The sequence below is a fragment of the Psittacula echo genome (genome assembly GCF_963264785.1).
Source record: "Psittacula echo genome assembly, chromosome: 16".
Taxonomy (NCBI): domain Eukaryota; kingdom Metazoa; phylum Chordata; class Aves; order Psittaciformes; family Psittacidae; genus Psittacula; species Psittacula echo.
The window spans coordinates 582,126-607,088 of NC_137752.1; the positions used below are offsets into that span (position 1 = coordinate 582,126).

The 24,963-nt window shown below is 54.3% G+C and overlaps 2 protein-coding genes across 5 annotated transcripts in view; one reads left to right on the plus strand and one right to left on the minus strand.

Annotated features, from left to right (window-relative positions):
- VAV2 (vav guanine nucleotide exchange factor 2) overlaps nucleotides 1–15,488 on the minus strand; it is a gene marked incomplete at its 5' end in the record, with an annotated part of 104,012 nt that extends 88,524 nt beyond the window's left edge. For all 4 annotated transcript variants that reach the window (XM_080630621.1, XM_080630619.1, XM_080630622.1 and 1 more), the window contains one exon: nucleotides 15,285–15,488. In XM_080630621.1, the coding sequence (XP_080486747.1) occupies nucleotides 15,285–15,488 (204 nt within the window). The remainder of the gene's footprint in view (nucleotides 1–15,284) is intronic.
- Nucleotides 15,489–20,737: 5,249 nt separating this feature from the next.
- On the plus strand, nucleotides 20,738–21,007 carry BRD3OS (BRD3 opposite strand; the record flags this gene model as incomplete). The annotated part of the gene is made up of 1 exon (XM_080630722.1): nucleotides 20,738–21,007. One exon carries the CDS (start codon nucleotides 20,738–20,740, stop codon nucleotides 21,005–21,007), a length of 270 nt encoding a protein of 89 aa, XP_080486848.1.
- Nucleotides 21,008–24,963: the final 3,956 nt, after the last annotated feature.

Here is a 24,963-nt window from a genome sequence, read left to right on the forward strand (position 1 = left end):
TCTTCTGCTTTGAATTAATCCTTCTCTCAGCAACTGCCTTCAACAACGCAGACTCGGGGTAAGATGGACGGAGAATATCTAAGCACAGAATTAAGGCGCAAGAACGAGCGCAGAGGTTTTTCTCAGATCGATATACACTCAGTGCTGTGCAGCCCAAAGTAGGAGTTATTAAAAGCACTTGTTTAGAAGCCAGCGTGATAGAATCATAGAATCATAGAATAGTTAGGGTTGGAAAGGACCTTGAGATCATCCAGTTCCAACCCAGACACCCCACACTAAACCATGTCACCCAAGGCCTCATCCAACCTGGCCTTGAACACCGCCAAGGATGGAGCACTCACAGCCTCCCTGGGCAACCCATTCCAGTGCCTCACCACCCTCTCAGTAAAGAATTTCTTCCTTATATCCAATCTAAACTTCCCCTGTTTCAGTTTGAACCCCTTACCCCTTGTCCTGTCACTACAGTCGCTGATGAATAGTCCCTCCCCAGCATCCTTGTAGCCCCCCTTCAGATACTGGAAGCTGCTCTGAGGTCTCCACGCAGCTTCTCTTCTCCAGGCTGAACAGCTCCAACTTTCTCAGCCTGTCTTCATACAGGAGGTGCTCCACTCCCCTGAGCATCCTTGTGGCCTCCTCTGGACTTGTTCCAACAGTTCCATGTCCTTTTGATGTTGAGGACACCAGAACTGCACACAATGCTCCAAGTGAGGTCTCACGAGAGCAGAGTAGAGGGGCAGGATCACCTCCTTCGACCTGCTGGTCACGCTCCTTTTGATGCAGCCGAGGATACGGTTGCTTTCTGGGCTGCGAGCGCACACTGCACCCGGCTCATGTTCATTTTCTCATCGACCAACACCCCCAAGTCCTTCTCTGCAGGGCTGCTCTGAATCTCTTCTCTGCCCAACCTGTAGCCGTGCCTGGGACTGCTCCGATCCAGGTGTAGGACCTTGCACTTGGCATGGTTAAACTTCACAAGGTTGGCATCAGCCCACCTCACAAGCGTGTCGAGGTCCCTCTGGATGGCATCCCTTCCCTCCGGCGTATCAACCGAACCACACAGCTTGGTGTCATCGGCAAACTTGCTGAAGGTGCACTCAACCCCACTGTCCATGTCACTGACAAAGATGTTGAACAAGACTGGTCCCAACACCGATCCCTGAGGGACACCACTCGTTACCGGTCTCCAGCCAGATATCGAGCCATTGACCACAACTCTTTGTGTGTGGCCATCCAGCCAGTTCTTTATCCACCGAGTGGTCCACACATCAAATTGATGTCTCTCCAATTTAGAGACAAGGATGTCGTGTGGGACAGTGTCGAATGCTTTGCACAAGTCCAGGTAGATGACGTCAACTGCTCTGCCCCTGCCCATCAGTTCCGTAGCCCCATCATAGAAGGCCACCAAATTGGTCAGGCAGGATTTCCCCTTAGTGAAGCCATGCTGGCTGTCACCAACCACCTCCTTGTTTTTCATGTGCCTTAGCATGCCTCCCAGGAGAATCTGCTCCAAGAGTTTGCCAGGCACAGAGGTGAGACTGACTGGTCTGTAATTCCCCAGGTCATCCATTTTCCCCTTCTTGAAAATGGGGGTTATATTTCCCTTTTTCCAGTCATCGGGAACTACTTTTTAAATGCCATACAGCAAATATAAAGACAGGTCTGGCTCCTGTAAAAGCGGCTGTGGCACATATCAGGCTGAGCTGTTAGGAATAAACTGCTCCTCTGCATAATGCAATCAAGACTGTACAAAGAAGGAAAAGAAAAGGCTACACAGTATTTTACAGGGCCATAAACACCAAGGGAAATAAAACATCTCCCTTTAAGGTGTAGCTTTCAATGCAAAAAGCTCTTACTCACAACAGTGCTTCCTCAGGCTCCACAGAGGAAAGGCTTCCAGCTGCGGAGTGCCTCTTGGGAAAGGAGCATAAATAACATTGCATGTAAAGTCATCATGACCCATCGCTTCTGGTTGCATTCGAGAAACAGACTGAGACATTTTCTGGACCATGCTCCACCACAGCGACCGCTCCCTGGCCACGACTCGAGGAGGGACCAACATTCGTCTGAAGGACATCTGGCAAAGGGCTCGTATCCCAGCGGGATGAGAAAGCCAAGGCAGCGCGCAGCCTCCCTTCCTGTCGGATGAGTTACAAAGCCCGTCCACCTTGGGGTTTGTAACTTGACTCAAACCCACGTGCAGACCACCCCACATCAGCCCGTGCAGCTCCCCCCAGACAGTCACATGCTCAGACCCCAAATCACTGTGTAAAACAACCCATGTGCTGCCAGCTCAGGAGGGCAGACCCAGACCCCACACGGAGCTGACCCCTTGGGGTGCCTGGCCCTGGGCACCCAGGGATGTACACACACACACACACTCCTGTCCACTGCGAAAGGAGATTCCAACAGAACCAGGTTTGGAAGCAGCCCACAGCACACACAGACCCACAGCAGTAACAGAGCTGTCTCTTTGTTTAATGGTTGCCTTAACCCCAGGGCTGTGCTGGCACCACCTCAGTCCCGCCTGCAAGATTCTCATTATCCTTTTTTAAGCCACCCATAGAAAAGTTCTGCAAAGTTTTCTCCCGAAGAACAGCAGAAATGATGATGCCAAAACAGCCGGCAGGAGCTTGGAGCCGCAGCAAGGACATGGACCCAGCAACACATCAGCTCCATCAGTCCTCATCACCCTGCCATGTCCCAGAGTGAGGATGTCCAAGAGCCCAGGAGGGCCAATGGGAAATGGAGATGGATCTTCAGCCTCGTGGATACTGAAAACGTTAAACCCCAAAGACAGGAGCCAGAAGGCATTTGGCTCTCTGCAGGGGCTGCGGGTGGGATGGCCGAATGTGCCAAACAGCGTTTGTTCCATTTGAATAAAGCACCAAGTGGGTGGAGGGAGGAGAAGCTCCACAGTTATTCTCCAGCACTCAAACACATGACAAAGCCTGGCTGCTAACGTGACAAAGACAAAACCAAGCAGTTATTAAGTTACCCTGAGCACAGAGACAAGTTAAATACCCCTTTTTGTCTCCGGTTTCCTCCTGAGCTCTGTCAGGAGGAGCTGCTCCTGCTCCACACAGCTCCTGACAGTCCTGCTGGGGGGAATAACGGGTTCCTATGGAGTGATAAAACTACCTCATGCCTTGTCTTTATCACACAGGATCTCCACACCATGGCACTGTTATTAGGGAGTAGTCTCCCAAAAAACTCCAAATCATAGGAAAAAAAAAACACTTGGAAAACGGATTTGAGCAGTTCCTCCTTCCACATGTGCACAGGAGCAGTGTTCAGTGAAAAAGGACTTGGATTCGACTCCCCAGGATCAGAACAGGCAAAACCTGGTGGCTACAGGGGAGAGGTAAGTCCTTCCCTCTGCTCTGGCTCAGGAGGCTTAACCCGTGAGCACGGCCTCCTCCTCAGCCAGCTCCTCCCTGCCCCATGGAATTACAAGGCTGCTTTACACCTCCTGAAGTTTTCCTCTCACTCCTTTTATTTACATCCAGTTGAAACAGACGCTTAACACTGCTTAACACCATTTTCCTCCCTGCATTAAAAGATAATACTTGATATCAAAATAATTGACCGAGTCAGCTTTTGCTGGTGGAGCCCAGCGCTGGATGTGGGTTGGGTTTAGTTTTACTTTTGCATCACTGCACAAGGAGGCAGGCTCAGGATATTACCACCCGCTCCTCAGGAATCCTCCTGCTTTATAAATTTTGAAACTTCGGTATTTTAAATTCGCTTTCAAGTCTATGAGGCACCAGAGAGCGCTTCAATCATGGGTTTATGCATCTCCCCACAGTAACAAAAGCAACAGCTTCCACGCCTGCTCCTCTGACTTCCCTCAAGGAAAAATCAGATTCTCACATCACAGGAAGCCAGGAGCTGGGTCTTCCAGAAAAACACCAGAGAAGTGCCACAGAAACACTTCCCCGCACTGCTGATCCCTGCTGGTGGCTCCAAGCTGCATGCGAGGAGCCCACCTGGGACACAGCGGGATGCTGATCCCAGGACCGACGAGGGATGGAAGGGAACCAGTGTGGGCGGATGCACCCCAGCACAGAGCTGCACTCCCTGATGAACACAGCAAGAGCTGGGTTACAACACAAACACTTTCATGAACAACCCAGACGTGCTGTAGGCATCTGGCTGAGATGGCAGACTGGCTGAGGCATCACAGAGAGTTTGGGTACCACATTGCCATTGGGCTCACAGGGACCCCTCGCTGGTGGCTCTTGCCCTCTCTACTTCAGCCTGAGATAAAAGCCAAATCATGGCCTGCAAGAAGTGGTAGCCTGAAAAACCATGGTCAAGCCACCCAATAAGAGCCCACTATGAGGAGCTGGCTTGGCTCTGGATCCTGCACTTGGAGCATCCCCCATCCAGGAAAGCAGAGCTATTTCCAGCAGATAATAAATAATCAGCCCCACAGCAAGCCCAGCTCCACCCAGGCAATAGGACTCATCTGGAAGGCTGAACCATGCCAGAGAAACATTCAAAGAGAACCCAAAGTGGGCAGAGGGACTCTTGGCTTTGGGTGAAGGCTGAAACAATAAAACAAAGGATGCCTGAGTCTTAAATGTCCATCAGAGTCTCATATCCCAGCACCATCCTTCCCTGCTGCAAAGGAACAGATTTTGCCCACACTGCCAAAATCACCAGGAACTATGAAAATGCAATGAGGCTCCATCCTCCATCAGTTAACTCATTTATTCTTCCATAGAGCCAGTCTCCACCCCAGCAGCTGTATGTTAATTCCTCAGCACTGCTTTATTATCGCTCAGAACAGATGTTCGAGCCACTCCAAAACCCAGAGGTTACAAACCCCATTAAGCTGGTGCGGGAGGTGCTCAGCACCATGGGAGCACCAGCTCTGCCCTCCTGCAGCCAGAGAAGCTGCTCCTCCAACGCGGCACCAACAGCAGTCTGGGATGGGACATGGGGAACTGACACACTGGTAACAGATAAAAGTACCCCCAAACACTGTAGGACAAAGATGGAGAGTCCAAAGGTGGGATGCAATTTACAGGCTTGCTCCAGAAGCTCAGGGAAATCAGCTCCTTTCAAAACCTCAGGCACAAATGTGGATGCAATAACCTTTTTTCCCCTGTTTTTGAGGGGGTTCTGTCTCTGCTGGGGTGTGTGTGCAAACACACACAAGATAAATCCAACTGCGAGAGGCTTAGCATTCCCCATGGAGTGGATTTCTCTAGTGCAGCCCAGTGTGGCTCCTGGAGTAATTAATGCCAGAATCTATTTATGACCTTTGCATAAATTGCTCTTTTCTGACGGGAAAGCTGTTCAACACGTTGGCAAATATAATTAAGAGGGAAGGGGGGTGTGACAAAAACCTGGAATTAAATCTCTCTCTAATTAGAAAGAGCTTTTTGTGACAACCTGGCTAAAACCCCACTCGCAAGCAGATACTGTAGTTTCATTAAAGCTGTTTCATTATCCCTCCTGAGATAATTGAGCCATCAATACAAGGGAAGTTTACCCCTAACCTTTGTCACTCCTAAGAAAAACAAGTGTGGAGGCATCCCTCCACATGGGTAAAGCCTGGGGACTTGCAACCTCAACACACCAAAGGCTGTAACACCTTTGGGCAAGGGATGAGCAAAACCTCTGCATGGCCATGGGTGCTGCATTGGGTCCGCATCACTGCTCCTCACCTCCCGGTCACGGTGCAAGGAACAGGTTTTGCTATCAATAGCTCAGGATATTTGACCAAGTTGGCTGTATCTCAGCCCCACTCCTTACTTCACCAGCACAAACATCCCACCCCTGCCACTGCAGAAAGCAAAATTGAACTGATGCATGAGAACAGGTTAAAGCTAGAGAATAAACTGCCATGTTAGAGAACTTCCAGCACTTGGAGACCAAACCCAACAGCCAGCCCTCACCACTGTGACATGAATGTGCAGAGGGCAGGATCCCACCTGGCCAGACCCCAGATCTATTTATTTTTAAGGTATTTTAGAAGGCCCATAAAAAAATTTGGTTTCACATAAAACTCTCTGCACTCAAATAACGCGTTCTCCTGCATCTCAGCTGGTTCCACAAGCAGAAGATGACCCACACTGCGAGGTGCTGGGTGACCAGGGACATGGATGCAGGGGCAGGAGGCGCAGGGACACCTCTTTGGGAACATCAGCAAACCCCAGTGCAACACCCGCACTGCTCCTCCTGCAGCTTCCCACAGGAAAACCCACACATGCAAGGGAGCCCAGCGCCAACAGGCTGCGTCCTCTGCTCTGGGGCTCACCAGGGACTTCCCTGGAAGATCCCTCACGTCAGAAAGTGTTTCCCATAAACACAAAGGCTCTCGATGCACTCACACGCCTGCCCGGCGCTGCACACGTTTCCTGGCCTGGGGAGAGGCCATTCAGCCTGGGATTTCCAGTCTTTAACTCCCTCCACCTCTTCAAAACATATCATTTTACTTGTATATACCTCCCATTGCACACATACATCTGTACCTCCCACAGACATGAGCCCAATCTCTCAGTGGCAGGGCTCTGCTTTACGGAAAACCTGTATCCCTGCAGGAACCTGGATGCTCCCAGCTCAGCTGTGAACATTCCAAATGCCTGATAAACCCAAAGGAGCCACACAGCCTCTCCTAGAAAGCAAAATCAGTTTACACAGACATCTCCCTCAGAGCAGCCCAGGGAACGTATTCTCAGCAAGGACACACTGATGGGTCCTGTGCCAGGTGCTGCCACAGGGCTTTCCCACGGGAACGGTGGAGCTCATCCCATCCACTGCAATCGTGCTGCACCGGCTCCATTGCAGAGCACAGGACGCTGCGCTCCCAGGATGTTCCCGGGGCAGGCGGACGCGTGTTTTCCATGCAGCCCAACACTTTGGTCATGCCCCTGAGTTCAGCGGCTCTCACAGACAGCTCTGTGTTCGCAGCAGTAAACACAAATCACTCCTCCCGCTCCTCCCCTTCTTGATCCACAAATCTCCTCTGTTCCCCCCTCAGCCCTTTTCAAATACCAGCTGTTCCATTTAGCTCTAAACCACTATAAAACACAACAAAAGATACGAATGCTACAGAAGAGCCAATTTACTCCTCCCTCCATCAGTTTTAAAGTGTATGCTTGAAGAGAAAGAGCAGGTTTCCTTTATGAGCACCTTCCAACCTCCCCATTTGTCAAGCCCAACCCCTGTGGGCAGAGCTGTGGCTCCAGTGCAGGCAGGAGCCAGCAGCTGCCCCAGATGGAGCTGGGCATGGCCCGGAGCTCACTGCAAGTAAGGGATGCATGCCCCAGAGGGCAAATCCCTCCCCCGTTCAACCCTGCTCTCATCACATCCAAGGGCAGCATCTCCCTGCACCAAACCAGGCTCACCCCATCAGCATGGCCTGGGACAGAGCATGAAGCTGAGGCTGCTCCTGACCAGGGTGCACAGGACACCCCACAAGATGGGAATGTTCCCCAGGTCCACCAAGCCTGGCAAATCCAAGCCTCAGATGTCAAGCAGCATCGTGGCAAATAAAAGCTGATTTAGATCTGGGTCTCTACCACGGGCAACGCTGCAGAGTCTGCGACAGGGAGATCACTGGATCACACCAGCGAGGAGCCAAACGAGCAGAGCAAGTCAGGATATGACTCAGGCTGGTGTCTTTCCAAGGAGGCAAAGGAGGACCTTCCGGCTCCATCCCTGCTGTCCAGACGGGGCAGGCCCTCGGGTTACGAAACAAGAACAGATTTCACATCGCCTCGAGCTCCCCCAGCACCGGTGAGGGCGGAAGCGAGACAATGGGCAGCAGCATCCTCTGTCCTGTGTGCAGGACGGGAAGGGCTGCAGCCCCCCCACACCCCGGGTTACAACAACCGGGTGACAACAACTGCTTCGAGGACTTCTGAAGAAAAGGGCTTCGAAAGGGGAGCTGTTCCAAAGCACGTTCTGCAGGAGCTGTCAGGCAGGCTGAGAGTTTGATGGCCAACAAACTGCTGCTCTCCAGTGACTTCTGCTGAGGGGGTTTTACAGAGCAAGAGGCCTTTGAGCCTCCACACAGCTCAAAGCCTGACCCATCTGCACCCGCATGTTTTCCAATCTCCTTCTACAGTGGAGTCCTTCTGGCTGTTACTAGAGCAAGAACACCCTCTGACACCAGGAGAGGACTCAGGTGATCCAATTACATGTGATAGATGTGTCCCCGTGGAAACCTTTCAGGTCAGGGCATCTTAGCTAAGCCTTAGCATTAACATGGTCTGGACTCAGCAAGGCTGAGCTACTCCAGAGCAGGATCCAGGTCAAATCTCCTCAGGAGCAGCAGCACTACAGAACACCCGTGTCCTGGGAACAGGCTCAGCAGGCACAAGGTCACTGATGAACTCGAGGTGTAGGAGACCCGGGGAGAGGAGCTTGAGCAGCACAGTTCTGCCATACACAGCCCCCTGCACCAGAAAGCACCAGGCAAGAGACACCAGCCCTGCCTCACCACCAGCACGAGCACGGAGGGCGAGGGGTGGCTCTTTGAGTTGTACCATGGATGGAGCCCAGCCCTGAGCTGCAACCAAAACAAACAGAAGGGGTGGGGATAGATTCTGTTTTATTAGAAACAGAGCTTTTTCCAGGCTCCTTCATGAAGGAGAGATACAACACTGGGAGAAGCTGTATCACTGACACCCAGTCTGAGGCTGTCAAATGCAGATTGTAATTAACAGCTGCCCTGAAGAAGGTTCTTCCCCTCTGAAAGGGGCATCAGAGGGCACAGCTTTGAACAAGCAGGACACATCATGGGGGTGGCCCTGGAACCCAGGAAGCTGCTGAGCGGTGACACAGGAGTCACCCCAGGATGAGCCAGCCCGGGACTTGGCAAGATCAGAGCCCTGCGGCTGATACCCCCAGATCAGAGCACCAGGTCTAACACTGACAGCAGAGCTGGGGGTGACTCAGTGCAGGGACAGGACCAAGCTTTGCCTGGGGCCAGTGCTCATGGAAGCAGCGCTGTGAGCCCCCAGATCCCGGGATGCTGCAGGGGCAGCTGGGGAGGCAGATGGACACTGCATTACCACAAGAGCAGGTCGCCCTGATGGGGCACCAGCAAGACTTTGGGTGGGATGGGAGATTCAAAAAGCGGTGCTGGCTGCTGGGAGAGCAGCCACAGGACCCTTTTAGGATCTCAGAGTCCAAGGGATCCAGCTGATGCCAAGGGCAGTGTGAGGGAGGGGAGAAAGGGGCAGAAGAACAAAAAGCTGCTGTGGAAGGGGATCCGTGCTTTGAAAACCAGAGAATCTTCATGTCCAGAGGTGCTGCCAAGCTCACTGAACCCCACCTGAATCAATGGAACCCTGGTGCTCCCAGCCCAGCCTGGCCTGCTGGGACACGTGCGAGTAGGGACCACTCCACATGGCCTTAGGGGGAGTCAAAATGAGAAGGCACAAAGCTGCAGGAAGAGGTTTGTCTCTTTAAGAGGGGACAAAGAAGCCGATCAAAAAATTTGCCCTCAGGTCAGTGTGGAGCAACATTGGGGTTGGTGCCAAACCCAGGTCCCTTCTGGCTCCACATGAGCTGGAGAGAGCAAAAAGCCCATGGACCCGGCCAGGGGCTCCCAAACCCAGGAGCCATGACTCAGGGTGATGGGCAGCAGGGAGGTGGGGATTTTCACCCCACCCCCCCCCCGATGTAACCACAGCCCCAGCTCACATCCTGCTTCATCCAGCCTCAATTTCTGCAGTCCCAATCCCTCACCCAGCACAGGGATGGCCACCAGGAAGGAGAGACAAGCTGAGCGTTGCTTACAGCTCATCAGCATGCTGCTGAGATAGAAGGCAGCTTCCAAGACTGGTCCCAACTTGAAAAGCAACCAAATTGCCTGTTCTTTTACCTTTGTGTTTTAAAGGCACCTATTCATCCAGGAGTGTTCCTGGCAGGTTTTTAATGCTGGTATTTAGCGCTCATCAATCATTCCAGGGAGGAAGAGAAAAAGTTTCCACTGCTTTTCATGCTTCTTGGCAGAGCCAGCAGGTTCCATCTGACACCTTCCGCCTTCTCCTGCCCAACAGGATACATAGGAGCTGCAGGTTCAGTTATAACTTGCAGCTTCACCAAACAGCTAAAAAGAGGGTACTGCCTCCAGCTCACACCAGGTTTTCGGGTGCTCTTTGACATGCAAGAGGCAGGAAGGGGGCTAGGAAGAAAGCCTGCAACCAGCTCCTATTTGCAAGGGGCTCACAAGACAGAGCACCTTTTTTCCCTTTGTAAAGCTCAGCACATCCAAACGGGAAGTCACTGAGACGCAGTAAACAGGGATATGTAATGAGGCCATTTTTTATAGCCTGTTTTGGAACAGAACCCGATTTCAAGAGGCAGAGAGTAAATAAAAAGCCAGGGAACCTGAGCAGGGTAAATCAGAGAGTAGCTACACAGACCCTGCTCAAACAACCCACTACCCTGAGAAGACACAATCATATTTAGCTGATATCATGGCATATGGAAGCAATTACAAGCATTGTAGCTATAAAGCCTTTAAGTGGCATGTCAAAAATCCCAAAGCCTTCTGAACAATTACTGATACCAAATAGGCCAATGTGCCTTCATCTCCCACACAGCTGAGGGCAGCAGTTGCCACAATCCACCCTGTTGTGACAGCAATGAATCCTGGAATTCCAGACTGGTTTGGGTTGGAAGAGACCTTAAACCTCACCCAGTTATAGCCCCCTGCCACGGGCAGGGACACCTTCCACTAGAGCAGCTTGCTCCAAGCCCTGTCCAACCGGGCCTTGAACACTGCCATGATAAGCACCTTCATCATTGATAAACAGGACTTTGGTATTAAATTATTGCCGCCCTCCAGACACTTCTCCAGGCTCCCCACACAGCTCAGCCTGGTGCAGGTGGGACACCCATCAATCCTGGGCAGTCAGTTGTCTGCGTGGCTACCTAATAAGAGCAGAACAGAGCAGTGGGCAGCCAAGTCATCACACCAATTACATCTGCTGTGTCCCAGCAGTCTCGAGAGCCCCAGGAAAACCTCCATGCGCTGCAGACCTCTCTGGGGAGATGTCAATATGCTTCAAAATAAGAATCCTTAATGAGCTGCCCATTACTGCTAACTCAGAGTCTGCACACACAGATACACACATTACATACACAGCTGCTTCATTTCAAGTATCCAGAAGATTCTGAAGCAGGAGAAAAAGAAGATATTTAGCAGTGTCCAGGCTAACCTTAAAAGAAGGGTGAATGTGATGTGGTATCAACAGCAGTCTTCATATTAAAACAAATCCTGTGATCAAGCCCTAGAAAGGTGCAGCTGCTTTGCTATAGACAACAATTTCCACTTGTCCCATTATAGAATCACAGAAACCCAGACTGGTTTGGGTGGAAGGGACCTTAAAGCTCACCCAGCTCCAACCCCTGCCACAGGCAGGGACCCCTTCCACTGGAGCAGCTTGCTCCAAGCCCCTGTGTCCAACCTGGCCTTGAGCACTGCGAGGGATGGGGCAGCCACAGCTTCTCTGGGCACCCTGGGCCAGCGCCTCAGCACCCTCACAGGAAAGAGCTTCTATGTAAGGAGGAATGTCAGTGTTGTGGCAGATAACACCACAACAGCGTGCCCAGGCAGCCAGGACAGGAGCAAGGGGAAAATGAGGCATAGAGGCTCCCATCTTCAGAGGTGAGCCCCACCTGCAAAGGTGTCCGGCACCCACAAGGTGTCTGCTTGAGCAGGGAGCCCCTATCTGAGGGCTGCACTTCCCTACACACGTCAGTGTCAGGAGGGATCAATTTTACCCAAGGCAAATGCAAAAGAAGTTGAAAAATAACAACAATCCCCAGAGCAAAACTCACACACCAAGCATCAACCTCACCCACACCCACAGGGCTCTACTGCACTTACTTTTTATGCCTCATCACGCTGAAACACCAGTGAGGAGTCACTTGATTTGTATTTGACAGAGAGTTAACAAAATTACAACTGAAACCTCATTATCGATGAAAATCCAAAGCTGGGAGATCTCCATCTTATAAATGGAGCTTGAGATGCCAGAGTGGCCGCACTGCAGCGCTGGGAGTTAGAGCTCGATACTGGGGAACAGGGAGGGAAGCAGGATTCTGGAGGCGGCTCCGCACAGAGATGGGGAGAAATTCTGCACAGGGGACACAGCTTGAACTGCACTCCCGAGCTCTGACCACAGGAACAGACACAAGGATCAGTCAGTACTGAGAGCAAATGCACTCATCCCACCCCTCCAGAAACAGCCCCTACAGCCAAAGCAATCAGCAGAAATGGAGTTTTACTCCAGGCTCATCACAGGGCACATGAGGCCAGAAGAGAACCAAGCTTTAGGGCTTTTTTCCTGGTTATTTTGTTAGTCTCTGTGGAGGTTCAGTAGCTTTGGGTCACCCCATCCTCACCCTCCCAGGCTCCACCAAACAACAGATGCAGCGTTTTGAAACTGAGCAGGAAAACAAAGCAAACTTGAAACTGGAACACACGGAGGTGATTTTACTCCTTTACTTATTTGTTTAAGCACAAATAAATAAACCACTGCTGTGTGGCCAGCCTGGCCCTTTCACCAGCCTGGGCTCCCTGCTGAACGGGCACAGGAAGGCTTTAAGAGGACAGGACACGGGTTCAACTCTCCACAGCAGAGAGCACACGTCCCTGCAGCACCCCCCCCCCCCATGGCAGGAGCAGGACCCAATGCTCCAGCTCCCCACGCAGCTCCCTTCCGCTCAGCTTCCTCACACCTTCCCCGGCTGCAAGAACAAAGCGGCACGGAAGGGGATTAAAACCACACAAACGCACATACCTCAGTGTCTGGATCTTACAGCATTTCTTTGCAGAGATGTGATTTCACCCCTGGCCTTTGAAATGATGCTCACCTCAGGCAAAAATCTGTTTCTCATTACACACCTGCACAACCCCATTTAATTCACTGAGAAAGGTGGATGACAGAATATTACTGGGTGTTGCAAGTCCAGCACAAGTGTCTTGCCCCCTGGCATTTTGACTGATTACTAAAACCCCAGTAATCTCTGCAGTAAGGCAGAGCTGTGAGCAGCCCAGCCAGGCAGAATGTGCCTTTATCATCAAACACAACCTCAGAAGTTTCCAGGCGCATTCTGTCTTGCACATCCCTTCTGAACACATCACAGCTGTGTGATGAAGATGGGTTCCTACACTCTTCTGCTGGAGTTTGGCCTGGAGAGATCAAACCATTCACAGGCTCTTCCCCACAGCTCCCAGGCTGCCAGCGCTGAGGAGGCACCAAGGCGAATAGCAGCAAGATGCCTCCTGTCTTTAGCTACCCCAGGGGAGAAGCCAGATTCCCAAATCCAGGAATAGCCAGAGAAACACCAAACACATAAGAGCAAGTAGAACGACTCAAATCTAGATTGACTTGGGTCCCATCCCGGCTGAGGACAAGCATCCATAACACATCAGACAATGGCTCTGCACATCCCCGTGGCTCAGCTTCATCCGGGTTGTGCTGGTCTGCTCTGACCACCAGGTCCTGACCATTGACCCTGGAACACTCCTAAAGCCGGGAGCACCCAGGTGGGGTGAGTACAAAGTGATTTCATTAAGGGCAGCTGGGCTGCAAACAGCTTCAACAAGCCATCACCTGCCTGGGCAAGGGCAGCAGGAGCCTCTGCTCCAAACCACCACTGGGATCTTCCCTAGATGACAGGCACCATGTTTCAACCCTTCTGCATTCCCCACAGGGAAATACTGAACCAAAATTAGGTTTGTAGGATCACAGTATTTCCTTACAACTAAAAAAAGCAGCACAGTGCCATTCCCAGCACATTCTAGGAGCGCCCCAGTCCCCGCACACCTCCAGCTCCAGCACGACAGTTTATATTTGGAAGCATCGCTCAGTACGGAAGACGGTTTCATCAGTTTACAGCCTGGAAAGCCAAGAGGAAATCTCAGGGCATTGTTCCACCCGGGGAAGAGCCTCTGGGGCTGTGCTGTTATTGACTCTGCACCAGCAGCTCTCACAGGCTGGGTTCACCACGGGGCTGAGGCTTCACACCCTGGTGCCGTGTGGGATCGGGGTCTTTGGCTCACGAGCAGCCACATCCCCAGGTTCAGAATCCCAAAGCACAGCCCCACGTCTCGGTCCCCAGGACTGGGTGCCCTGGCCTGCAGCAGCTCCCAGTGCCCAGGGTCACATCTGGCTGCACAAGGAGGCCCAACCTGCACAACACCATCACCCTGGAACACAACTCCAGGAGAAGGGAAAGGCACTTGCCAGGGAAGCAGGGGCTGACACAGCGCAGCTCCAGAGCTCGTGTTCACGTTATACATTATTCATCTCCCAATGCTTTAATAAAGTTAAAGGGAGTCTCACATGCCCTTGCTACCAGGAAATTTCCCTTCACTTTTACCAATAACGCCTGTGGCTGTTCAAAACCAAAAGCCAACAGCTGACATCCACTCATCACATCAGGGGCCGCGGGCAGGGGGAACACAGCACCCCACTGCAGTTGTTTCTGATTGATTTCACTTCCCGATTCCCATGCAAATGCCGCGCCGCTCGGCTTGCAAAAACAAGAGCCGAGCACTTAAAACGCCGAACGACCCGAAATGGGCTTCATTTCTGTTTTCTCCCGTTTGTTCAGGCCTGCTCCCACCGAAACAACAGGACCTGGGAACACCTTCGGGGAGGGAGCCCCGAAGCTTCCAAGGGCTGGAAGCCGTGTGTGGTGCACGGAGCGGGGCCCGAGCCGCTGAACCGGGGCCGGGGTTACCGGTTACCCCCCGGCAGATGTGGCACCGGAGCCCCGGCCCGGGGGGACAGGACGGGACCAAGATCGGCACCGCGTGGCCGGGCTGGGGACAGGGCTGCAGAGCACCCCCGTTAGCGAGGTTCGGGGGGGGTTTCTTGGCTTTATTTTCTTTCGCGGACGTGGTGTAGATTTTTTATTTGCTTATTTTGCTTTTAATCTCCCCGGCCAAAGCCCTGTCCTCGAGGCAACACCGCGCGCTCCTCCAGCACCCCAAAGCGCAACTGCTGCCTCGTTAACCAGCCCCAGAGCCATCCCCCTCAATTCCTCCCCTTCGCCCTACTATTTGCTTTTGTTCCGCGATGACTGCGCACAGAACGGGGATGTTTCCCTCTGTCCCGGTTCTCACCACGCTGCGCCCCCTGCTCCCGGCACGACCAGGGGCAACCCGGGGTGCAGTGGGGCCCGGAGCAGCCGGTGTTCCGCGCACCCCCAAACCCGCTCCCATTCCCGGTCTCACTAAGTTCTGCAAAGAGCAACACCTCGCCCGGGGCAGGGCGCGTTCTGGGGTCCCCGCACCCTCCTACCTGGGACATCTGGGGCCTGAAGTTGATGTCCTTGAGGTCGATGGAGCCGGGGGAGAGGTTGTGCAGCAGCTGGCAGAGCAGGACCCCGTCCCGCAGCGCCTGCGCCAGGTCAAAGACCACGGCCGATGGCCAGACCACCCGGTGGTTGGGGGGCAAAACTTTGCAGTCGATGAGCCAGCGGCCGCACTGCCGCCACTCCTCCATGGCCGCCGCCGTGCTCGCGCTCCGGCCTTCCTCCTCCTCCTCCGGCCGCCGCTCAGGGGCAGCGGGCGGCTGCTCAGCTCCCCGGGACCGCGCTACCGCCCCGCTCCATCGCCGCCCGCCGCCCGAGGAAGCATCGCTCCGCGCCGGGGCTCTGCGGAGGAGGAGGAGGAAGAGAAGGAGGAGGAGGAAGAGGGGCGGCGCGGAGTTTTCCGGCCGAGGGCAGCCCCTGCCCCCGCCGCGGCCCCTCCGCCCCCCGGCTCTACGCGCGCCGCATGCCCCCTGGAACAAAGCGGAGTCTCCGGACACGGGGCACACGGACACGGCGGCGCTGCCCCGCGCTACGCGTCCCCCGGCCCCGCGGAAACTTGCCCCCGCCCCGGGCAGGCGGGAGGAGCCGCTCGGCCCCGCCGCCCCTTTGTCTGCGGGAGCCCAGCCCCGGGCGGAGGCGGGGAGGGAGCCCTCGCCGCCTTCGCTCTTCTCACAGTGGGAATTTTCCCCCTATTTCCCCCCTTTCCGTGTCCCCTCGCTCCCTGACGCCGCCGCTCCCCGCTCAAGGAAGCCGAGGTGCCGCTGCCGGGGTTCCCCCGTTTCCTCCGGGACCCCGCTGCCCGCACGCACCGGACGGGCTTTGTCCGAGCGCGCGGTCCCAGCGTTCACCCCGTGTTTGGGCTGCAAACACTGCAGGGAGAGGTTTAACCCAGACACGCGGTCGGATTCCTCTAGTTTTAAGCATAAAGACAACTCCCCTGATTAATGACCGGGGTATTTATTAAAAACCTCAACTCTCGGCCATTAACTCCTTGGCAGCAAACTCCTGAAAAATCTCAGATTTTCACTGGTGATTTCCATCCAAATCAGTGCCGTTCAGAACATCCCCTTGGCAAATCTGCTCTGGGTTCGCTTCCGAGATCCTCTCCCCAGAGTTTGCCGATTAATTTCCAGCCCGGCTTCCCAGATCAGCAAAACCGGAAGCCAAGGCTGGGACGAAGGGAAGCTCTTAACCTGGATGTCAAGCAAACACCACGCTAATCTCTTCCAAATGGAGCCAAGTGGAGATGAAGAAGAAAGAGCGACTCTGCTGGCATGAGCCTTCAGTTTCAGTGTAGGAAGGAGGATCCCTCCAAAGAACAAGAAACAATTGTTCAACATTCCAAGCACAGCTCGGCAGGCTGGTTAGTCTGAATAAGACCCTTTTAGCCTAATGTGCTCAACCTGCCTCGGTCGGGTGCATGTGATGCCGAGGGTTGGGGCGATCCAAGGAGGAGCAGATCCATACACCCCAGTCTCACAACCAGAATCCCCCTGCCCCGGGTGCACTCTGGGGGGACTTCAGGGCCCAGTTCCTGGTATCCCATGGATGTGATTTGATTTCTCAGAATAAGCTTCTCAGTCTTTGAGCTCTTCACAAATCTTTTATCTCAGGTCCCCACTGGGTCTCCAGCAGCACCCATGGGGCAGGAATCATGGGGCTGCCGGGGAAACCGACTGACCCTTCACTAATCTGCCCTCAGGGTTCAGGTCCATACGCAGGGACAAGACGAGGTGATTGAACGTGTGTAACTGAGTTGCAGGCTGCAGCCTGGCCTTTCTGCTGCCCTATGAGCAGCCCTTGGCACCTGGAAGGAGCAGTCGGTGCAGCTAACGAAGGCGACTGCTGTGGGAGGTGTTGAAGCAAGTCAGGATCTCACCTCCCCTGCAGCAACCACAAAGCTGGTGAAGAAGGGGGGTGACGGCAGGAAAGGGGCAAACAACCGAAAAGCAGCAGTAAGACAAGAGAGGAGCCTGTGCCCTGCACGCGCGGCGCGGACCTGCGAGCCACAGATCGCACAAACGCCCTAGAGCTGGGGCCCCCCTCTGCTGCCCCTTGGCGCTGCTGGGAATGACACGCAGGGAATGACGGACAGGCAGGGAAAGACAGGGAATGACGGACAGCCGGAGCTGAGGCTGCTGCCCCACAGGCGGAGGCTGCAGTACCCTCTGCTGGAGACTCAGTGTAGAGCTTCTTCTTCGCAGTCCAGTGTGGAATAGGCGAAACTAGGAAGGAAAGGAAGGAAAGAAGCGGAGGAAGGGAAAGAAGGAAAACTTCCATGCACAAACATGTGCAAGGTGACTGTACCTCACAAACCAACCACAGCACCCCTGGGACATGGGCAGCTTTCACAGTAAAAGGTATTTTCTGTTGTGTTGGCATCACTCCAGGGAGCAGCCATGTGAAAACACCCCTCATATACAAGGGCCAGAGCTCAGAACCCCCTGTGCACCCTCCCGGTGCTGGGGTCTGTGGGTTGCCATTGCCACCTTCTGGGTTAGACCAAGCATGCCGCAGCCCCTGCTCAGCCCAGCCGAGACCCAGAGCAGGTCCTGCCCCAGCCCCTATCACCAGCAGCAGCTTCGTGCATCTCCATCACCCTTGGGCCCTGATCTCCTTTCACAGGCTATTTTAGGAGACCTGTGCAAGTCGCAGCTCGCCACAGCAGCAGCTCAGCACTGCGGGGTGCTTTCACCATCAGCTGCACACAGGCACCCTGTACACACGATGGTTCTCTCTCTGGTTCACCCACTGCTGTGAACCCTCCCCCTGCCTGCCCAGACAGCTCGAGCCCTGCAGTAGTCACTGCAAGGATCCTCCCCTAAGATCCCTGTGCTCCTATCAGGAGAGCTCACGGTGTCTCCCCTGCCCCAGGCTCAGGGAGAGCAGGGAAATCACCCTGGAACGGCACAGTGCATGAGGCATGAACTGGGCTATGTGCTGGTACCGGTGCAGCATCTGCTGCCACTTTGTTTAACCTGGATAAAAGCAGTGCCTGAGAGTGCAGCTCCAGTGGAAAAAGGCTCCCACGGGGTTGCCATGGCCCCGTGTGCTCAATACAAACACCAACACCATCATTCTGCTGCTGGGACGCCTCCCTCAGCACCTTCCTCCACCAGCCTCCACCTCAGCATCTTCCCCATCAAAACCAAACCCACTCAAAGCATTTCACAGCCCTAAGGAGCAGATGAGGGGACCTTCACCCAGCCCAGCCCCATACACTGCCACATCTTATAGCGGAGCCAGGCCCAAGTAAAGCAGACAGACACTTGGTTTCCTTGGAGGAGGGAGGAGAGGAACTAACCATTGGCCGGGCAGCGCTGGCGTTTCACCTCCTCGATCCACTGCTGCTGCTTCCAGGGTTTATGTGGGAAGGGTCCCGCTGCAGATGTCACAGGGACTCGCAGCAAAGGGCTCGATGGATGCTCAGAGGTAGCCGTTGGCCGTCAGAGGTTTGCCATTCTCAGCCCTTCTCCTTGCCTTATCTTGACAAAATCCCCACGTGCTGGCTGCTCCTGTTATGCCCAGAGTCTGATGGTAACAGAACCGGTCACATCCCAGCCAAAGCCTCACCAGAGCCAGCAAACAAAGTCGGGATCCACCAAATGATTTTGCTTTTTGTTCTGCAGCTCTCACAAGGTGCAGCCAGCATCTGGTGCTGCTGGGATGCAATGCGGCAGCTGCGCTGGGGCACTTCAGAGAGTCAATGCTTCAATAGCGAGTTCAGGTTTACCTTCTTTTTCTTTCTTCTCTCTTCTTTGTGTTTGGTCTGGGTCTCCTGGGACAGGGAATCACAGTTTGCCTTCTATCCGATGGAAGAGGATCCTTGCATTGTGGTTGTGTCCATGAAGGCCAAGTGGGACAGCACCAGCACCTCGAGCAGCTCTGACACTATGGGTGCATCAGCCCCTTCACAGGAGATTACATGGTGCTGCACTAACAGGAGATAAGAAGATTGAGGGCTTAAATTTAGCACCATCTGAAAAAGAATAAGCCCCACAGCTCTCTCCAAACCTGTTTCTCACTGTGCCTGGAAGGGACAGGCTGTCCAAGGAAGCTGTGAATACTTTATACCATGGCCTTGAACAACCTGCTCTAGTGGAAGGTGTCCCAGCCCGTGGCAGCGGGTTGGAACTCGATGATCTTAAGGTCCTTTCCAGCCCAAACCATTCTATGATTCTATGGCAGTTGAGCCCAGGACACGAACCAGAGCGATGGTGTTTCGGGTACTGGAGATGCTGCTCCATCCAGCTCCTCTCCATGCAGGATGGTCGTGTGCAGGTATCAGCTCACATCAGGGTGTTCCTACCCCCATCACCCCGCGCAGGGGTGGTCACATAAAGTGAAGGAGTCCAAAGAAACCGCGCATCCTGCAGCACAAGCGGCTGCTGCTCCAGCGACCGCCAGGAGACCGGGCACCGATGGGGCAGCGATGGGGCAGCGATGGGGCAGCGGAGGCACCCGTGGTAACCGCACCCCGCTCGGAGTGCTCCATTCCCGCACCCCTCCCGCCGCTCGGGTCCCGCTGCCCCGTCCCCGCCGCTGTCCGCCCCGTCCCTCGCCCCCCCGCCCCGGCGCAGGCTCCTCCCGCCGTGATGCGCTCGGGACGCGCCTCCGCGGCTGCTGCGCCGAGCGGCGGCGGGGCCGGGCCGGGCCGCGCGGTCACGGTGAGCATGGGCCGGGGTGCGGGGGGGTGCGGGAGCCCCCGGGGCGGGTGCGCGGGGCCGGTGGAAGCGCCCGGGGCGGTGGTGGCGGGGAGGGGGCTGTGGCGGGGCAGGGACCCGCTGCCAGGCCTCGGGGTGACCCCAGCGCGCACCCCCCGGTTGCAGCCCTGGAGCGGTGCCCTCAGGAGGCTCCTCAGGGGAGCCCGGGTCGGTACCGGAGCGGTGGCAGCGTCGCCTCCCGCATCCCTGCAAAGCCCCCGCCCATCGGTCCGGGGGCTCACACAGGCCTGGGCGCTGGTGACCTCTCGGCTTTGACATTTTAGGTCTGTCCTGCGGCTTCGGGATCCGTTCTTCAGTGGAGCAAACCTGATCCAGAGCTGCTGGGCCTGGCCTGCCTGCTGCGGAGCGAGCCCATCACTGTGCCCATCACCGTGCCCACCACTGCAGAGCCGCTGCTGAGCCCATCAAGGTGCTTCATAGACTAACAACAAGCAGCTCATGTGCGTGTGGTCCCTTCGCCAAGTGAACCATGGAGCAGCATCACCAGCGCAGCAGCTTTCTGAAGTTCTGGCCCGTTCTTTAAGCAAGGCCAGGCTGCCCCTTGTGTATCCCTGCTCTATCTCCTGAGCGGTGCCAGCACCTACCAGCAGCTCCTGGGTCCTGGGGATGTTCCCCCTTGAGCCCAAAGCAGCAGCAGTCGATCTGGACCAACCCAGCGGGCTGTATTCCAGAGCTGCCGGGCAGGAGCTGTCCCCTCTGGAGCCGTCCCCGAGCAGATGACTGACACGGTGATGAACGGGAGGGTGCCGCTGCCAGAGAAAGCCTTGTCCGAGGGCTATGCCCGGCTGCGGTATCGGGACACCTCCATGCTCATCTGGCAGCAGCAGCAGCAGAAGCTGGAGTCAGCGCCCCCCAACACGTACCTGAGCCGGAGCCGGAGCATGTGGTACTCGCAGTACGGCAACGAAGCCATCCTGGTGCGGGACAAGAACAAGCTGGATGTGCCCAGGGACACGGGGCAGTCCAAGTTTTGTGCTATTATGTGATCGCTCTGGAGAGTGGCCAGGCTGGCCTCAGGCTGGGGAGATGGGGCTGCAGCACTCGCAGGGCAGACCCACGCAGGGCAGACACAGGGCCCAGGCCAGGGACTGTCTGAGGTTTGTGTTTGTTGTGGCTGTTGTAGCATCCTTCTGCGCGTCATGAGGTGTGTGTAACAACCCCGGCCTCAACCGCAGCTCACGAGCCCGTGTCTGCTGCCTGGCATCTTGGCACGGTTCTTGTTGGACCCTGTGCTGTGTGTAAGTGTCTTGGGTACAGTGAGGAGCACCCGCAGTCATCTGGGAGCTGTCCCCAGCCAGCACTTCCATCGCTAGTCCATATGGATTGCTAGAGCTCTGCAGGGGCTGGCGGGAGAGGCAGGCACGGATCCACTTCCATCGAGGCCAGGATTATAGGAAGGTTGATCCCCACAGCTGCATGGCCATCACTTCTTCAGTGTGCGCTGCCTCCCTGTAGTTACAGCCTGGAAGTGGTCTCATACGTCCAGGAACAAGGTGATTTATTGATGGGAGGAGGGAAAAGATGTGTTGAGAGTTTCATCCGAGCCTCCAGAACCCTGTCAGGAAAAGCTGCACTGGAATTTCATCCACAGGGCCCTCCCAGGAACCACAGCTGGGGATCAGAAAGGGCTTTGGGACTGCTCCCTTCCCGCAGCTCCCCCAACCCCTGCTTTGGCACCAGCCACGGGGTGGGCACCTGAAAGGGAGGGACAGGCCCTGGAGGCAGCAGGAAGAAAGTGACTGTAAATCCCCCCCACGGAAACCCCCAGGCGCAGCCACAGAAGCTGCACCGAGCCTTGGTGCATGCAGCAGCTCAGAAGGGTTCAGTTCTGACTGGGGTTGGAGTAGATTTGGTCATTTGAAATCGTGTCAGCTGGAGGATTGTGGGAGGGAAAAGTAAACTGCACGAAGGGAGAGGCTGCTTCCAGGCTGCCTCCGTTAGAGCCCAATCCCCAGCTTGCTCAATGCAAGATCACACTGAGAAACCCACCCCAGCGCCTACATCTCATTGAGACCAGAGCACTGCCCATTCCCGGGTGCTGATTACACCGGGGTTCAGCACTGAAGGGTAACGCTGGGCTAATCACAGCCTCCCTTTATGCCCTCCCATAGCCCTGTGTCCCAGCCCAGCAGCAACTGGGCCCAGGCTTCACTCCAGGCAAATCAGTATTGGATGTCGGCTTCAGTCTGGGTTATTTCCTGCCTCCGATTAGGCACAGGCATTTTTCTATTTACCCAAAACCTCTTCTGCATTTTGTTCGAGCACTTTATTTATTTATTTTTAATAAGGGGAAGAAGAATCTCTACAGTGCCCACGCAGGGCTGCTGAGCAGAACTTACCTGTTCTAACATGAGATGATGGAGATCTGGTGCACTCGGCCCTGACCCACAGCACGTGGATGCACTGCAAACCAGAGGCAGCTCTTTTGGGGTTCTTAGCACTGTTTATGCCTGTGTTGGTACCTTACGTGTGTGCTCATAAAACCAGACCTCCGCGTGCTCTCACAGCCCTCATGATCCCGCCAGCACCAGCTCTCGCTGGGAAGTGCTTTGGTGAATTTTCCAACTGGGGAAAACCCATTCACTGGGGCTCACAGAAGCAGCGGGATGGGGAGAGCTGCAGGGCGCTGGTGCTGGGTGTTCTGTGGAGCAGTGCCTGGGGTGTGCGGCCACCCAGGTCCAACCAGTGCCTGGTGCCATTGACACCCATGGGCTGGACTGAGTCCTGGGGAGCTGCGGGTGAAGGCACCCGACTGCAGGAGAGAGGGTTTCAGCAGTGCGGGAGCACCCTGGAACCTCAGGAACGGCACAGCCCAAAGTCATTTCCTTTACTTTTCTCACAGAAAAAAACCCACGACTTGTTTTTCTGTTTAATTTCAGTAAGAGAGTTGATTACTTTGGGTCTAATCAGGCTCTTTTTGTTAACGTGGCTGGTAAACCAAGATTCAGTTACTTGAAGAGTGTTAATTGGAATACTCAAGAAAATCCTCGGTATGTGCATAAATTCCTCCAGGACTGGGGCTGGATGGGACAGTATAGGAAGCAGGACTTGCTCTCCCTCACGCTGTGAATGTGACTGTGTTTAATTTCCACATCCATATCCTCATTAGTCCCAGCCGGTTTGTGGAGTGGCTGCTGTGAGCAGTGCTGTTGTGTTGCACTTGTTTAAACGCTGTTGTAGCCTCTTTGGTAAAGAGCATTAAAGTGATTTGAATGCAGCATCATGAGTGGCCAGTTCTCTCCTGGGTGCTCAGCACTTGGGCACATTGAGGGTCACAGCCACGAGCACCCCCCAGCCCACAGAGGGAAAGGCAGCAGAGCAGCAGCACCCAGCTGGGAGCTGCCTCAGTTACTGGTGGGGCTGGGGGTCCCCTCCCACTCCAGCCACCCGTGAAGTGCAGCCCATGCAGAGAAGTCTGCTCCAGGTTCCCAAGCCCAAGAGCCCAGTCAAGCCTCAACAGTGCATTGGGCTTGACCCAGACAAAGACACATCTGAGCATCACACGCACAATGATCTCTATTGCCATCAGTGTGAGCTGAACCTGAGATAGGTTTTGCCTGTCCTCAACCTCCTCCAAGGCTGTAGGAAGAGACACTGATGCACCTAGCACTAATTCCCTAGTAAATACCAAAGAAAACATCCTCGCTCTGGGGCAAATGTGATTGTGAGGATGGGTTGAACAAACATGGCCTGTGGGGTATCACTAATGCACCACCACACAACACAGCTACACCAACAGCAAAGCAAAACAGGTTTGCCAAAACCTTAGATTGTGACCTTTAAGTGCAGTGAGCAGGAACAGGGTTTGAGAAAGATTAACCCTGGGTAAACTTGGCTGTTGTAACCCTTACCTTATAAATAAACCATTAGGCATGCAAAGAAACCCAACAGCAAACCCAAACTGAATCCTCCCAAGTGACCAAAACAGAACTTGGCCACCACGCAGCAACGTCAAGACTGGGCCGTGCCTGTGAGCAGCATCTCTGGGTGCCCCTGTCTCAGCGATGCCCTCCACATCCCCATCACCCTGGGCTCACTGACCAGCCCCAGCTGGAGCAGCTGGTGCTGTTGCCAGCACTGGCACATAAACCTGGGTTAGAATTTCCATGTCCTCCTTCTCAGCTGAACTTCCATCACTCAGATGCAATTCCACATAATCTGTAGGAAGAGTAAAAGTCCTTCCTTGGCTCTCCTGGCGCATTAAAGCAGCGGAGTGTGTCCCTCACCAGCACAAAGGTGGATTTAGAGCATTTGTGTGCCACTGCACCGACAGCTGGACCTGAGAATTACTCCACGTTAGTTCAAGGCTAACAGCACTGGGACTCTTCTTATACTCCTGTCTGTCTCCTAGCAATGCCACTGATTGCTCCAGCAAAGCCCTACAGGTTTGCAGCTGAAGCAAGCACAAAGAGATAAGGAAAGGGAAAGGGAGAGGAGAGGGGAAACCGCAGGATCAAACTGCACACACAAAACAATTTCTCTTTTTATTATGAAAAGAAACCGAATGCCCAGGACCAGGGTCCATGGTCACCAGTAACATCACAGATTACTTTCTAACTCTTCCTTTTAAATTCTGTCGTGTTTGAGGCCAACAATTTGCAATGAACAAGCTAAAACTACTTACATTGACTCATTTCTCCTCAGTAACTGACATTTACAGGAATATACTAGAAATGGCACTAAAAAGGCTTAAGAAAAAGAGTTACGGTAAACTCGCATGCACATCATACAGAAAAGTAACATTCTTTTAAATATTAAAAAAACAAAACCCAAAAAATACACCAACAGATCTGTCTGCGTTGATTCTGTCAGGATCAGGGGAGTTCCCAGAAGCCTGTGCCAAATCCTGTGCTGGTGGTCTGGTTAGTTCTAAAAATGACAGTTACAAAGAGCTGCAAATACCAGTTCTTAAAAAAGCATCTGGTTGTTCACAAGCAAGAGG